This window comes from Sminthopsis crassicaudata, chromosome 3 (genome assembly GCF_048593235.1).
Source record: "Sminthopsis crassicaudata isolate SCR6 chromosome 3, ASM4859323v1, whole genome shotgun sequence".
NCBI classification, from domain to species: Eukaryota; Metazoa; Chordata; class Mammalia; order Dasyuromorphia; family Dasyuridae; genus Sminthopsis; species Sminthopsis crassicaudata.
Genome location: NC_133619.1, coordinates 496779408 through 496795354, shown reverse-complemented (window position 1 = coordinate 496795354; position 15947 = coordinate 496779408). Strand labels below are relative to the sequence as shown.

General features: G+C 32.4%; 1 protein-coding gene across 8 annotated transcripts in view; it reads right to left on the bottom strand.

Annotated features, from left to right (window-relative positions):
• The window catches only part of ARHGAP32 (Rho GTPase activating protein 32), a 369190-nt gene that overhangs the window by 164002 nt on the left and 189241 nt on the right, over positions 1–15947 (bottom strand). For all 8 annotated transcript variants that reach the window (XM_074303813.1, XM_074303810.1, XM_074303812.1 and 5 more), the window contains one exon: positions 8483–8569. In XM_074303813.1, coding sequence (XP_074159914.1) covers positions 8483–8569 — 87 coding nt within the window. The remainder of the gene's footprint in view (positions 1–8482; positions 8570–15947) is intronic.

Genomic DNA, 15947 nt, shown 5'->3' with positions numbered 1-15947 from the left:
GGTACCACATTCTGAGCTCATATTGGTTTGATCAGCCAATTTATCAACCAATTTTACACATTGTAAACTGACTTTAACAGTGTCATTTTGGTCCTCTTCAAGAATGAAAGACAATAACCAATTTATTATGTGACACACAATAGAACTTTACAAATATCTCATCTGATCATCACAACTATACTGGGTGGCAGGTACTATTACCCACCTCCACATTTGTGAGTAATTATCCCCATATTATAATTGGGAAACTAAGGCAACCAGAAATTAACTGACTAGCCCAGGGTCAGAAAGGTAGTAAATGTCTGAAACTGGATTTGTACTTAGGGTCTTCCTGCTTCCAAGCTCAGTGTCATGATTCATATTAGATGATAAAATTCTGTATTGGGAAAAATATATCAGAATAATAATAAATCTTTTAAAAATTAAGAATTTCATCTTGGAAACATGAAAAAAAATTTGAAAGCCATAATATACCACTAGATTTGTATTTCCAAAAAGTAAGAATCTTTCATTGATACCAAGCTTAAATCTTGAAAGTTATATTCCCTACATGTCAGCCCATCAAGCTCTCTGTGCATGGTTCATCTCTCCCTTAATTTTTTTCTAAAATACTCGATCACGTGCAATATTTTTTAAAAATTCATACTAAAGACAGCTGATAGCTATAAAGGGTTCTAATGTTCACATACATTATATCATTTGATTTTTACAACAACTTTATGAGACAGGTACTTTTCTCACAGATTATTATTTCAGTTTTATATTGAGGAAACGGGATGAAAAAAGTTAAGGGACATTCTCTAGTTAGTCAATTAGTATTAGTGGAGAGCTTTAAAATGTGATTTTTCTAGGTTGTGTAATACATTTGTTTCTTCTTGTTTGTAATGATATGTGAATTTATTCCTGTTTTTATTCACTTTGACACTTGTGAACCAGCAATACTATGAAGCAAGTTTGCCTTAATTAATGTTTTAATATGTCACTAAATACAAGGGTATTTTTTGTTTAGTTTGATGATTTTAATCTGCAATTCAGTGTCTTATATGTTTATGAAATTTCCTCTATTTGGTTCTGCTCAATTATATACTAAAGACCAGTGGTTTCCAACTTTTTCAAGTATAAAAACCACATTTAAGATTGTAAAAAATTTACTAGGGTCTCCATATGAAAAATATTAGTATTAATTATTATGATTTATCTCAAGACAACACATGACAATGAGTTGTGTACAAATATAGATTCTCATCCACTCGAAAGTGGTTCTGTATTTCTCTAGTGCCTCACAGCTCTAGGTTACAAAAATTTAAAGATTGTATGGACTGAAATCTCACTAGTATTACAACAGATACATTTTAAGTTTAACATCCTATCAGGTCCATCCACTTCGATTTCTTGGCATTAATGATTTAAAAGCAAAGATGTCTATTGAATCAGACAAAAGAAATATTCTTTTTTTTTTATTCATTTTTCCAAATTATCCCCTCCCTCCCCCCGATGGCAGTAATCCCATACATTTCACATGTGTTACAATATAACCTAGATACAATATATGTGTGTAAATACCATTTTCTTGTTGCACATTAATTATTAGCTTCCGAAGGTATAAGTAACCTGGGTAGATAGACAGTAGTGCTAACAATTTACATTCGCTTCCCAGTGTTCCTTCTCTGGGTGTAGTTATTTCTGTCCATCATTGATCAACTGGAAGTGAGTTGGATCTTCTTTATGTTGAAGATATCCACTTCCATCAGAATACATCCTCATACAGTATTGTTGTTGAAATATATAGTGATCTTCTGGTTCTGCTCATTTCACTCAGCATCAGTTGATTTAAGTCTCTCCAAGCCTCTCTGTATTCCTCCTGCTGGTCATTTCTTACAGAACAATAATATTCCAGAACCTTCATATACCACAATTTACCCAATCATTCTCCAATTGATGGACATCCATTCAACTTCCAGTTTCTAGCCACTACGAAAAGAGCTGCCACAAACATTTTGGCACATACAGGTCCCTTTCCCCTCTTTAGTATTTCTTTGGGATATAATCCCAATAACAGCAATGATGGGTCAAAGGGTATGCACAGTTTGACAACTTTTTGGGCATAGTTCCAAATTGCTCTCCAGAATGGCTGGATTCTTTCACAACTCCACCAACAATGCATCAGTGTCCCAGTTTTCCCACATCCCCTCCAACATTCATCATTATTTGTTCCTGTCATCTTAGCCAATCTGACAGGTGTGTAGTGGTATCTCAGAGTTGTCTTAATTTGCATTTCTCTGATCAGTAGTGATTTGGAACACTCTTTCATATGAGTGGAAATAGTTTCAATTTCATCATCTGAGAATTGTCTGTTCATATCCCTTGACCATTTATCAATTGGAGAATGGTTTGGTTTCCTATAAATCAGGGTCAGTTCTCTATATATTTTGGAAATGAGACCTTTGTCAGAACCTATCCTTTTAAAAATATTTTCCCAATTTGTTACTTCCCTTCTAATCTTGTTTGCATTAGTATTGTTTGTACAGAAACTTTTTAGTTTGATGTAATCAAAATCTTCAATTTTGTGATCAATAATGATCTCTAATTCTCCTCTGGTCATAAATTCCTTCCTCCTCCACAGGTCTGAGAGGTAGACTATTCCCTGTTCCTCTAATCTATTTATGATCTCATTAAAAGAAATATTCTTTACTGAATTGTTTAGTCATCTTGTTTTTCAAAGCCTAGAGGAAAGTGGTTTCACAGCTAATGGTCACAAAATATCCTTCCAGTGAGTCCCTTTTAATGTCTTTAGTGATGTCTCCTATTTGAATTACAGTATTAGGCAGTACTAGAATAATACAGGATTATCTCTTTCCATAGAGATGTAGCAAGGGAGGAAGGCAGAGAGAAAGACAGACAGACAAACAGACACAGATAGAGACAGAGAGAGATTCTCTCCTAGTTGAACATATATTGATTTATATAATATTATGGGTGAGAGAGCATAGCAAAAGTTAAATTTCTAATTAGCCTAAGAGCAAAATATAGCAAGAAAGAATTAAGCTGATATTTTAAGTAATGAATGTAAGGAGCAGGTTTGTTTTTTTTAATCTGCTAAAATTTATTTTAGTAACCTTTAAGCCTCTATAACCTTCAAAACAAACAATTAAAAATCTGATGCTTTGTTGTCTTTAGAAGTTAAACAAGGAGTAAAATTAAGCTAAAGAAATTGAATCAATAATGCAACTGCTAGACACATTCTCTCCAAGAACAAGGAAAGAAAGGGAAAATCTTAAGTTCAGAAGAAGTAGTATTTTTTATAATAACAAAGAAATTGAAGGAAAGCATCTGCTAACCAGAGAATCATTAAACAAATCATTATAGATGAATGTAAGAGAATATCATTGTGCTTTAAGAAATTACAACTATGAAGAATTCAAAATAAAGGCAAAAATATGTTTTAAAAGATTCTAAGTATGGCAGAAACTAGGCATGGACCCACATTTAACACCACATATTAAGATTAGATCAAAATGGGTCCAAGATTTAGGCATAAAGAACGAAATCATAAATAAATTGGAGGAACATGGGATGGTTTACCTCTCAGACTTGTGGAGGAGGAAGGAGTTTGTGTCCAAGGGAGAACTAGAGACCATTATTGATCACAAAATAGAAAATTTTCATTACACCAAATTAAAAAGTTTCTGCACAAACAAAACTAACGCAAAAAAGATTAGAAGGGAAGTAACAAATTGGGAAAACGTTTTTACAGTTAAAGGTTCTGATAAAGGCCTCATCTCCAAAATATACAGAGAATTGACTTTAATTTATAAGAAATCAAGCCATTCTCCAATTGATAAATGGTCAAAGGATATGAACAGACAATTTTCAGATGATGAAATTAAAACTATTTCCACTCACATGAAAGAGTGTTCCAAATCACTATTGATCAGAGAAATGCAAATTAAGACAACTCTGAGATATCATTACACACCTGTTAAGATTGGCTAAGATGACAGGAACAAATAATGATGAATGTTGGAGGGGCTGTGGGAAAACTGGGACACTGATGCATTGTTGGTGGAGTTGTGAAAGAATCCAACCATTCTGGAGAGCAATCTGGAATTATGCCCAAAAAGTTATCAAAATGTGCATACCCTTTGACCCAGCCATACTACTACTGGGCTTATATCCCAAGGAAATACTAAAGAAGGGAAAGGGACCTGTATGTGCCAAAATGTTTGTGGCAGCCCTTTTCATAGTGGCTAGAAGCTGGAAGATGAATGGATGTCCATCAATTGGAGAATGGTTGGGTAAATTATGGTATATGAAGGCTATGGAATATTATTGTTCTGTAAGAAATGACCAACAGGAGAAATACAGAGAGGCTTGGAGAGACTTACATCAACTGATGCTGAGTGAAACGAGCAGAACCAGAAGATCATTATACACTTCAACAATGATACTGTACTAGGATGTATTCTGATGGAAGTGGATATCTTCAACATAGAGAAGAGCTAATCCAATTCCAATTGATAAATGATGGACAGATTTAGCTACATCCAGAAAAGGAACACTGGGAAATGAGTGTAAACTGTTATTTTTACCTTCTGAATCCAATTCTTCCTGTGCAACAAGAAATTCGGTTCTACACGCATATATTGTATCTAGAATATATTGTAATATATTTAACATGTATAAGACTGCCTGCCATCTGGGGGAGGGGGTTGGGGGAGGAAGGGAAAAAATCTGAACAGAAGTAAGTGCAAGGGATAATGTTGTAAAAAATTACCCACGCATATGTACTGTCAAAAAAAAAAAAGTTATAATTATAAAATAAAATTAAAATTAAATAAAAAAAAAGATTCTAAGAAAAAATAAGCAGAAATGGGGCAAAAATTTTCATGATGACAACAATAAGGTAAAAGAAAATAATAGAAACTACAGAACTCTGGTCAATGCTATGACCATTCATGACCTCAGAAGATTATTTTTTAAAAGTTTCCTTCCTGCCTCTCAAGAAAAAGAACCATAGATGCAAAAGGAGGCATATATTTTCTTATGTGGCTTATGTCTTGATTATTTTTTATTCAATTCTAATTATGTATTGCAACATAAAGTTCTATATAAATGTAGATGAGCAGAGGAAAATTATTGATAACAGGAATATTAAAACAAAATGACAAAAACTATTAAAACATTTTACAAGGAAATTCAATTGAGAAGCTTCTTTTCAAAATCCTATGATATAGATATGCCAAACATAAATATGCAATAAATATTACCATACTATAATTATAATTAGGCTTATATATCAATGCCTTATAGTGTGAAAGTTCTTTAAGATCAGGGACTGCTTCACTTGAGTTTTTATGTATATCCAGACTTTGCATAGTAGCAAACAAAAAGTTGGTGCATAATGATTATTCACTAATCAATAATCAGTCTATGTGCTATATGTGTACATATATGTATGCAAACACACATCACACACATACACTTATAAAAATGACAACTTTGAACCTTGAAATCTTTAGATAAAATATTTAGAAATTACTGTCTCCCATTTTTAAAAGATGACTAATAATTTGGGACCTTCTAGATAGACAGAATACTTAATTTCCAACTATCTACCTTTGAATTTTTCCTTATCTTCTAATTTTCAGAAGCCTTCATTTCCTTTAAAGCTAAAATTCAAATTTCTATACTGGGCTTTTACTGACCTACTTTCACTCACATGCTCAATTTTACTTTCTTTATGCCTATACATGTCATTTCCCCCTCTGGATTATAAATTATTTTAACAGAATCTATTTCCTTCTCATCTTCAGGGCCTAATTCATAGAAATAGTCTAACAAATACTGGCTGATTTACTGACTGAGTCAAAGAAAACCAGGTGGCACCTGATCTCTGCCTTCAATTTTTTGAAATTTTGTTCATATAAAAGATTAGATTATTCAGATTGACTTCAAGGCTAAAACTTGATCTGAGATACCTACTTCTCTGCATTACTGGAGAGGAAAAAATCACACTTTAGGTAGGAGTTGAACGAGATATTCTTTGTGGGCTCCATAAACTCTATGATAAAAATGACTGCTTATGATCCTTTTCCATCAAATAAATATATGTAGTTTAATATAACCAAGATTTGACATACCTATCAACCATGGTAGAAATGCAGAAATTCAGACATTAGGATACATCAGTAATGACTATAGCTACCATAATATATGCAATTGTCACTTTGTACAAATCAGTATTACTATGGCCTAAAAAAAAAAAAAAAAAAAAAGGCCACTAAGTAGAGCAGTCAAGAGTGTGCTGGGCCTAATATCAGGAAGTCCTAAGTTGAAATCCAACCTGAGATATTTTACTTGTTGCTGGGCAAGTCACTTAATTACTGTTTGCCTCAGTTTTTTCATCTGTAAAATAAATTGAAGAAGGAAATGTGAAACCAATCCAGTATCTTTACAAAGAAATTCCAAATGCAGTCATTAAGAGTAAGACATGACAGGAAAAAAAAATTCCCAATATCACTTATGATCAGAAAGAGAGATTCTTGGGAAGTTATTTCTCAAAGAAATTTCAAAATATAATCATTTAAGCAAGCTATTTCAGAAAAGCCTGGAAAAACTTACATGAACTGATGCTGAGTGAAGTGAGCGAACCAAAAGGATATTGTACATAGCAACAAGATTATGTAATGATCAACTGTGATGGACTTGGCTCTTCTCAACAATGTCGTGATTCAAAATAATTCTAAGAGATTTGGGATGGAAAATGTCATCCGCATCCACAGAGAGAATTATGGACACTGATTGCAGATCAAAGCATAATATTTTCACTATTATTTCACATAATATTTTCACTTGTTTGTTTGCTTTTTCTTTCTTACAGTTTTTCTCTTTTGGTCTGACTTTTCTTGCACAACATAACAAACATGGAAATATGTTTAAAAGGATTGCACATATGTACCTTATATCAAATTGCTTGCTATTTTGAAGATGGGGAAATATAAAAAAAACCTTTGGAACAAAGACTTACAGAAATGAATGTTGAAAACTATTTCTACATGTATTTGGAAAAATAAAATACTATTAAGGGAAAATAAGAAAATAATGATTTATAAATTAATTTTACTCATGGAAGGAAGCAGTAGCATAATTCAAAACTGGAAATCATTTACATTAGTTATAAAGTACTTGATTTGAGAATATATACTTTTCTAAAATTATTTATAAAAATAATAGGATATTAAAATTTATTATTTCTGTATGTACAGTGACAGAAGGGAAAGGTAGTACTGAAATGTGATGGATGAAAAAAGGAATTAAATTTCAGTATGGCTAGTGGAAAGTTGATATTCTCTATAGAGATAACTAGTTCAATTTGTGAATGAATTTTCACAATGCTTACAAAATATATACATTACAAAACTAATTTTCTAAGGGATCAGAACAAATCTGAGAACTTTTGCAATGGACTTTTTCCAATTTAAAAATATGACTGAAATTTCCCCTATTTCATATATGCCAAGGATGATTTTTCTAATTCACAATCTGGTATCTTCTAAAAGTATAATTATTTTTAACCAATTTTGTTCTTTGTTTTTAAGAAAAAAAAATCATAATCCTCTTTTGAATCAAATCCTGAATTTTTCTATACTATTACTTAGTTCCATATTCTCAAACATCATTTTACAGAATTTACACTCATTGACCAAAAACTTGCATACCAGGAGATACACACAAAAATATACATTAACCAGGCAATATCTAGATATAGAGGAATATTTTCCAAAGCCAATGATAAAGGATTACACGTTTTTTTACATTTTTAGTTATATAAAGGGAAATAATAGTTTCCCCCCAAGAAATACTCTATTAAGAACCAAAAAAAAAAAAATTCCATTCAAACAAGTTCACAAAGTAAGGTTATTCCTTTCAATAGGAAAAAGCTATTGCCTCAGAAACCCCAATCTACTGTAACTATTTAAATGGAAAAGTTTCATTTTATAAGTTTCATCTAATTTTCACTCATACATAAGTCTTATTAATTATATGAATTCTTTTTATTCAAATATATTTTTTCTTAACCTTTAGGAACAAATTAAATATCTATTAGACAAAGTGACTTAACTATTTAATTGCAAACAAATAAAATATAGGTTTATAGAGACAACAATCAACTGTATTTATACACAAATATTAAAATTAGTACTCCTATTTAAAAATACATCTGAATGTGATGCTGACATTGCAAAAGTACCTTTAAGCATTCTACAACACGTAAGAACTACATGATTGCTTTTCTCTTTAACAAGGCATCATCTATTTTGTAACCTACTAGCTATTTAAAGTTCAACAGCAATTTTAGTGTTATAGAAATACTTTTCTATGGATTGAACAAATGACATTGTCAAAGCTTCTTCTATTAAGAATTTTTATTAAGTACTGTGACCACATTGCAATATTAATAAATAAAACTCTTGTTATTTACCTGACAAGCAATCTGTACGAGGTAGACCAGCTCCTTGGATTCACAGCCGTTTCTCATGACTTCATTCTGCTCTTCTGAGAGTGAAAGCTATATCAAAGGATAAAAAATAGAAGGAGAAGAAAGGGAGAAAAGAAGAAAGAGCAAGACATCCTAGGTCAGTAGACAAGACAAAATTCAAGTCAACTTTCTCTAAGACAATTCTGATGCAAACACATAAAAATCTGATGACTGCATGTGAATAGTTAGATGAAATATTTTGAAGATTTTCTAAAAATAGAGATCTCTCAAAATTATCTTTGTATCCTGTATGTAAAAGTTTAACCTGTTATTATATAATAGCAACCACTTACACTTCCAAAACAATTTTTATTCCATTTGTACAACACATATTGGGTAACTATAATACACATATTGGGTATCTATAATGTACAATGCACTAAGCAAGGGGTTTAGAAAACAAAATGAGTAAGAATTAATTTCCATGTATTTACAAGAATAAACTGATTTTTTAAAAATTAATTTCCTTAAGAAAATATATAATTAAGTGATTCTACTCATCAATTGACTGCAGTAGCTTCCTATTATTACTAGAATAAAAATAAATTCCTATGTTAAGTTTTTTAAATCCCAAAATTTGGCTCCAATCTTTTTTTCCAGTCTTATTGGACATTAATCCCTTCCCACTGGCTTCTTCTCCTTGAACAAAACATTCTATCACTTATTTCTGTCTGTACACTGATTCTCCCACTTTCACAAAAAGCCCTCCCTCCATATTTTGACCCAGAATCCTGGTTTTCCCTTAAGATGCTGTTCAAACATAATATTCAGCAAAATATCTTTCCTTCAACTGCCAATGCTCTCCTTCCAAAAATATTTTATATTTAATATTTTTATATTATTCACTTTATATTATGTATGGATACTCATATACATATTTGATATCCCTACCCCGTTAGAATATAAGTTTGTTGTGATCAGGAACTGCTTTATTCCTTAAACTTGTTTCCCTAACACTTAGAACAAATCTCTCCCATAACAGGCACTAAAAACCTGTTGACTGATTAATAGAGGAAATAGAAAAGCAACCAAATAAAACAGTCTATAAATGGGAAAGGTAGGAAAAGGGATAGAAAAACTAAGATAAACTCGACAAAGATAAAGGGGATTGGAGAATAGACTAGATAAGGGACTGAAAATAATGGAGATCTCTGAGTCAAAAACACAAGCTTCTGGGGGCGGCTAAGCACGAAAAATTCTTTGACAAAGAATCAATTAGTCAAACATCAACACCATGCTAAGCTTTAGGGATGCAAAAAAGTCAGAAGACTCCTATTCCCAAAGAGTTCACAATATAACGGGGGAAATAACATAAAAACAACTAGGTACAAACAAGACACACACAAAATAAAGTGACAGAATAAAGATAACAGACAGAAAAAGCAGTAGCCTTAAGGAAGATTGGGAAAGGCTTCTTATAGAATTTTACCTGAGACTTGAAAAGAAAGTCAGGAAGCAGAGGTGAAGGACAGAATTTCAGGGAAAGAAGAGAGACTGTGAAAATGCTTGGAGCCTCACATCTCCTTAGAGGAAGCACAAAGTCAGTGTCACTTGTATTACAAAGTCTAAGGGGGATAATGTATAAGAATGAAAAGATGGAGGGAAGAATGGCTAGGAATGGGTTGGAAAGTAAAAGGATTCTGCATTTGATTTTGCAGGCAACAGGAAGCCCCTGGAGTTTACTGAGGAAGAGAATGCCAGGACCAGATCCTGCAGTTTAGGAAAATCACTTTGGCAAGTGAATAAAGGATGGATTGGAAAGAGCAAAATAAATAATGGACTATAGTGGGCAGAACCCTGTTAGAGAAAGACTCATCAGCAAGCTGTTGCAATACCCCTCCCATGAGATAAAGAGAACTTGAACCAATGGTAGGTAGCATTATCAAGAGAGAAGAACTGTTGCAAAGATGAAATCAATAGATCTTGGCAACAGATTGGACAGGAAACATGAAGATAATTAGGAGTAGAAAAAAATACCTAAATTTCAACCCTAGGCCACTAGATGCATAGTGTTGCCCTCAACAGTAATAGGGAAGTTTGGAATGAGAGAGTGTTGAGGGGAAGGGAGATAAGGAATTCTTTTAAGGACATGTTTAGTTTAAGATGTCTCCTGGACATCCAGTTCTAGATCTCCGAAATGAAATTGGAGATAGGAGACTTAAGTTCAGCGAGAGGTTGGGGCTGGATGAAGAGACTTTAGAGTCCTCAGTAAAGTTGCCCACCTTTAAGGAGGAAACTGATCAATTGGAATAAATCCAGAGTAGGGAATCCAAGACAGTGAGATGAGCCAAAATAATATCACAATAATGTAATATGATGGACAGTTGAGGAAATGAAGATTTCTTAGATGGAAGTAGAAGACTAGGAGTGAGGAAGACTGGGGGAACAGTGTATTGATTTTTTTCAAACACATAAAAGTTTATCGTGTGGAAGAGAGATGAGGAAACCTTTTTTGCCTTCAATGAGAAGTATATTAATGGTTCAAAGCTGGTTACAGTTCTAAATGAGGAATGAGATGAGAGTTATCTTAAAATAAAATTTACTGTTTTGTGATTTAATGATTTTTTTTTCACCAGAGATATTCAAGTGCAGATTGGATGGCAATTTGTTCAGTGATGTTGGAGAAGGTGTTCACTTATTAAGCACAGAACAGAACCACATCATTTCAACCAGAGTATTCACTAGATAAAAATAGAGAGTGAAGCAAGGACTTAAGGATAAACTTTTTGATTGGAATCACCCATATCTATTTACTAGCATAAAGTTCAATGAAAAGATGGGGAATCAATCTAGTCCTCTATATTGTAGAGTAACTAGTAAATGCTCTATTTCATAATATTTACATAGCTTTAAGTTCTTATGTTGTTAAAACATAAGTCAGGCTTTGAAATGGGTTAAATCTCAACAAAAACAGTATTAGCAATAGAGTTTTAAATGCAGAATTAAAGAAATAGAGATTTGTCTAGTATCCTCTCCACCTGTCCTAAGGGCATTTGTAGATGATACCACAGTCTACATAGATATTAAATAGTTGCTACTGCCCAAAAAAAGAGAATCAAGTTTAAGAAAAAAAAAAAAAAAAAAAAGGAAAATTCTAAAGAGCTATGGACTATATATATCTTGCCATGTTTTCTAAACATTCATTGGAAAAGTTGATTTTTTCCCCTGGCATTAAAAATGAAATTGGTTTAAGAAAACCTAGTCAATGTATATTTTGCTAAAAGGGAATTTATGACAACTCTTTGGCAAACAGAAACTGACCCATGTAGTTTTTTAATTGATACTGATTCGTATTTCTAGAAATCAGAAAAATAAAATATTATAATCTCCATTTCGTCATCTTTCCCCAGAATTAAATTTTGGATTTTTATTTTAATAACTATAGTCTTAAAATATCACCAATATTTTAACAGCTTTTCAACATGAACAGTCTAAAAATACTATAATAGTTACACTTTTATCAACAAATATACATGTTCTTTGTGGGGGGAGGAATAGTTACTGAAAACAAACAGCATATTAGACTAATGTCTCTTTTTAATCTAAGGATTTTCTGGCACAGGAGGCACACTTATTTTTGAAATCTACCTTTAAAGTTTCCACCACCATATTAATTCAATAGCAATCCAATATGCACTATCTTAATTCAATATCTGTAACATGTAGAGTGTCAAGACTAAGAAAGGATTGTGACTGATCCACACAATCCTAGAGATGTTGCAGAAATGTCTCAATATCCTAGAATTCAAACATGTCACTGAGTTCAATCTACCAATCAACAAGCATTTATTATACGTTATCTATGGGAAAGACACTGTTAAGAGATGTGTATACAAGTACAAAGAATGAAACAATCCCTACTCATAAGAACCTTACATTCTAAAGTAAACTTAATAAAGACATTGTTATACATACACATTTTTCAAGTCTATGAGGAAAGTTTACAAATTATTTATTTTCATTTAAAATTATACAATGTTTCTAAATAGTGTTCTCTATTAAGTCTAAAACAACAGCCTATCAATACAATTGAAGCAAAAGAATGATTTTATTTTAATATCCTTAAAATGTCAGTCAGATAGTAAAGTGGATTCTCTTGGCATTGATACTATTAACTAAACAATTTCTCTGAAATGTAAAAGAAAAAAAATAACAAAATTAAAGTTACATCTTTAATACAAGTTTGATTTTAACAAATCAATATATATGGACATATAAATGGATATACAAAACAAATGGCATAATTAGAAAATGAACAAATAAAAACTAATAGACCGTAGTTCATTCAAGATAATTTAGAAAGAAAAGTACTAACAGTGTGAGAGGATCATGAAAGATTTCATGCAAATGATGGTGTTTGTTCTATAACGACAAGGACTTTATGAAGCATAAGTAATGAGAAAATTGCCTTATATGTGTGGGGGACAACCAATGCAAAAACAGGAGATGGAGTAGTGTTGTGAGATATTAAATGTAGCTAACTTGACTGAACTGCAGAGAATGGAAAGGCAATAATATCCAATGACACTGGAAAAATAGTTCAAGTGGTGAAGGGCTTTAAAAACTAAAAAAGAGGAATTCATATTTTGATCTAAAGGTAATAGAATTCCAGTAAAGTAGACTGAGTTGGAGAATCACATGCTCAGAACTACACTTAAGGAAAACTACTTTGGCAGCAGCATGAAACAAAGATAGACTTGAAGCAGGGAAAACAATTAGGAGACTGCTGAAATAAACCAGGTCTAAATTAAGGTAACAGTTGTGGGCATGCAGAAAAAAAAACTAGATTCTAGTCAGAAATATTTCGCAGGTAGAAACAACATAATGTGATAAATCACTGGATATATGGGATGAGAAAGAGCAGGCTGAGAATTGTGAAAAGGAAAGATGGCAGCAACTTTGGCAGAAATGGAGAAGTTTGGAAGAAGAAAAGACTGGGGATGATAATGACCAGTTCTAGTGATACTGAGTTTGAAACACCCGAGACATGTAGTTTGAAATGTTTAATGCTGGTGTGAAATAAATCCCAAGTGCCAGAATCAGATTAAAAAGTAATATTGAAATATTTAGCAAAATAACAATATAATAAAACAAATTATGTTAATATACAGCTCTCTAAGTAAATAGGTTTCCATAGGAATCCTTTTCAAGGCTCCCATTTCTATGAGTTTGTTATCACTGGTCTATAACAAGCAACTGGTGATATAGAACTGCAGTTCGGGGAAGAGAGTAAAACTGAATGTAGGTACATACATACACACACATTCATACCAGAAGGAGGAAATAAACATGTGTTAAGTGCCTGATATGTGCCATGCTAAACATTTTACAATTATTATCTCAAATGATCTTCACAGCAACCTTGGGAGGTAAATACTATTATTACTCTTTAAAAAAAAAAAAGAAAGAAAGGATGAAATAAAGATTCAGTGACTTGCCAGGAAAACACAAACGAGTACCTAAGGCCAGCTATGATCTAAGGCTAGGACTTCCAAGACTTCTATTCATTGTATAAGCCAACTATCCTCATACATGCATATATATATATATATATATATATATATATATATATATATATATATATATATATATATATATATATATATATATATATACACACACACACACACACACACACACACACACACACACGCATGGAATTTTAAGTAAGAAACATCCATTTAGGAATGCATTAGGAATGCAATTTTTTTCTTAAAACTTAATTCCTCTCTTTCATAGTATGACCATACAACTTCACAAATGGCATTTTCTTGGTCTTTTGTTACAGTTTTTCAACGACTGATAGACACTGAAAGCTCCTTAAAACACAGGTAATATGCAAAATACAGTCTTTGTACCACTGAATTCTACTCATTCCTGATACAATAATCAATACTTTCTAGAACTGACTTGCCTAGCCAAAGACTGCTTAATAGCTTTCCTCTTTCCTCAGTTTTCTAGTGGCTAATTTTTAAAAATTAATTAATTAGAAAACTTTAGAACATCAGCTCCAAAAGCAAGAGAATTTCAACAAAATCACATTGAATTCTGTACATTCAGTTCCCTTTCCTACCTTTTCCTGGATCCATAGCTCCTAAGATGAACATGCTTACAAATATCATTTTAAGTTCCACTTAACCAGTTAAGGTGCAGCTAACCATTTCCACACTATTTTATGTCTAATTTGGAGTTTAGAGAAATCAATTGCTTTCTTTTCTATCTTATGATTTAGAAAGGTTCCACAAGAAAATCTATTGTGCTTAAGAGCCAAAAGAAAGAGAAAAGATGGAAATTTGATTGCAATACTGTTTACAAAGGCTGTAAGTCTGATTGGGAGGAGGTCATGGGGGTGCAGGTAAGAGAGTGATAGCATTATCATTTTTCTGAAATGAAACACTGACTCTTACTTCTTTTGACTTATTCACCATATTTTTTAATCTCAATGTCACTTAAATAGAAATTACAATGGAAAATTCTTGATAACAATTTCTAGAGAAGCTATACATGGAATTTCAAACAAATAATTTTCAAATTCTCTGGCTTAGAATTTTTACAAATTAAAACTTCTTTAAAGTGAAATGTATATAAAAAGGAAATTGGAAATACCACAGAATATGAATGGAAATAAAATTACAAGTACACTTTGAGTGTTTTTTCTAATTTTTGATATGTCATTTTCATACAAATGGACAATGAAAAGTTCAAAGCAGTTGTTCGTTAGTCTCTACCAGATGTTCCAAAAGATTCAGTGCCATTTTAAGCAATTAAAATTTAAAGAACATTAAGATTTTGGGGAACCTTCTATATTACACTGAACATGATTTTTCAAAAACCACAAATCATTATAATAGATGCAAGCATTAATATTACTAGCTCACTTAGCTCTCATATTGGGAAGATTAAGAATGATCCTGTACTTTACTTTTTGATTCTTTTTACATTAATTTTTGTACTACAACTATTTATGTCATGATTCTTTGTCTCTGAACTGGGTTCAAAGTTCAACTAAACTGTAATGGTTCCAATTTTTAAATCTACCTTTTTGCCTCAAAGAATTCAATTGATCATGGAAAATACATGTGAACACAAGGAAATTTGGGCCTGATATCTTTATTCAACCCAGCTATCCTTCAAGGAAGCATGGTTTGCTGTCCAAATGTCTGGACCACCCTCTGGCACCCAGACTCGGACAATGAGCACTTCTTAGTCTCATGAGCACATGTAAGAGCCCTTTAAATGGGCGCCACAGTGCATCAGGAGATTGAGTGGTCCGGAAGTAATTTCTATGGATATCAGGACTGCCTTGTAGGTGGGATCCTGTCCATGATGAGATAGCTTCGTAATGGATGACTCTCTCGCTGATTGGCTGTGTGTGTGACCTCACAGGCCCTATGTAAGCCCACTGCAG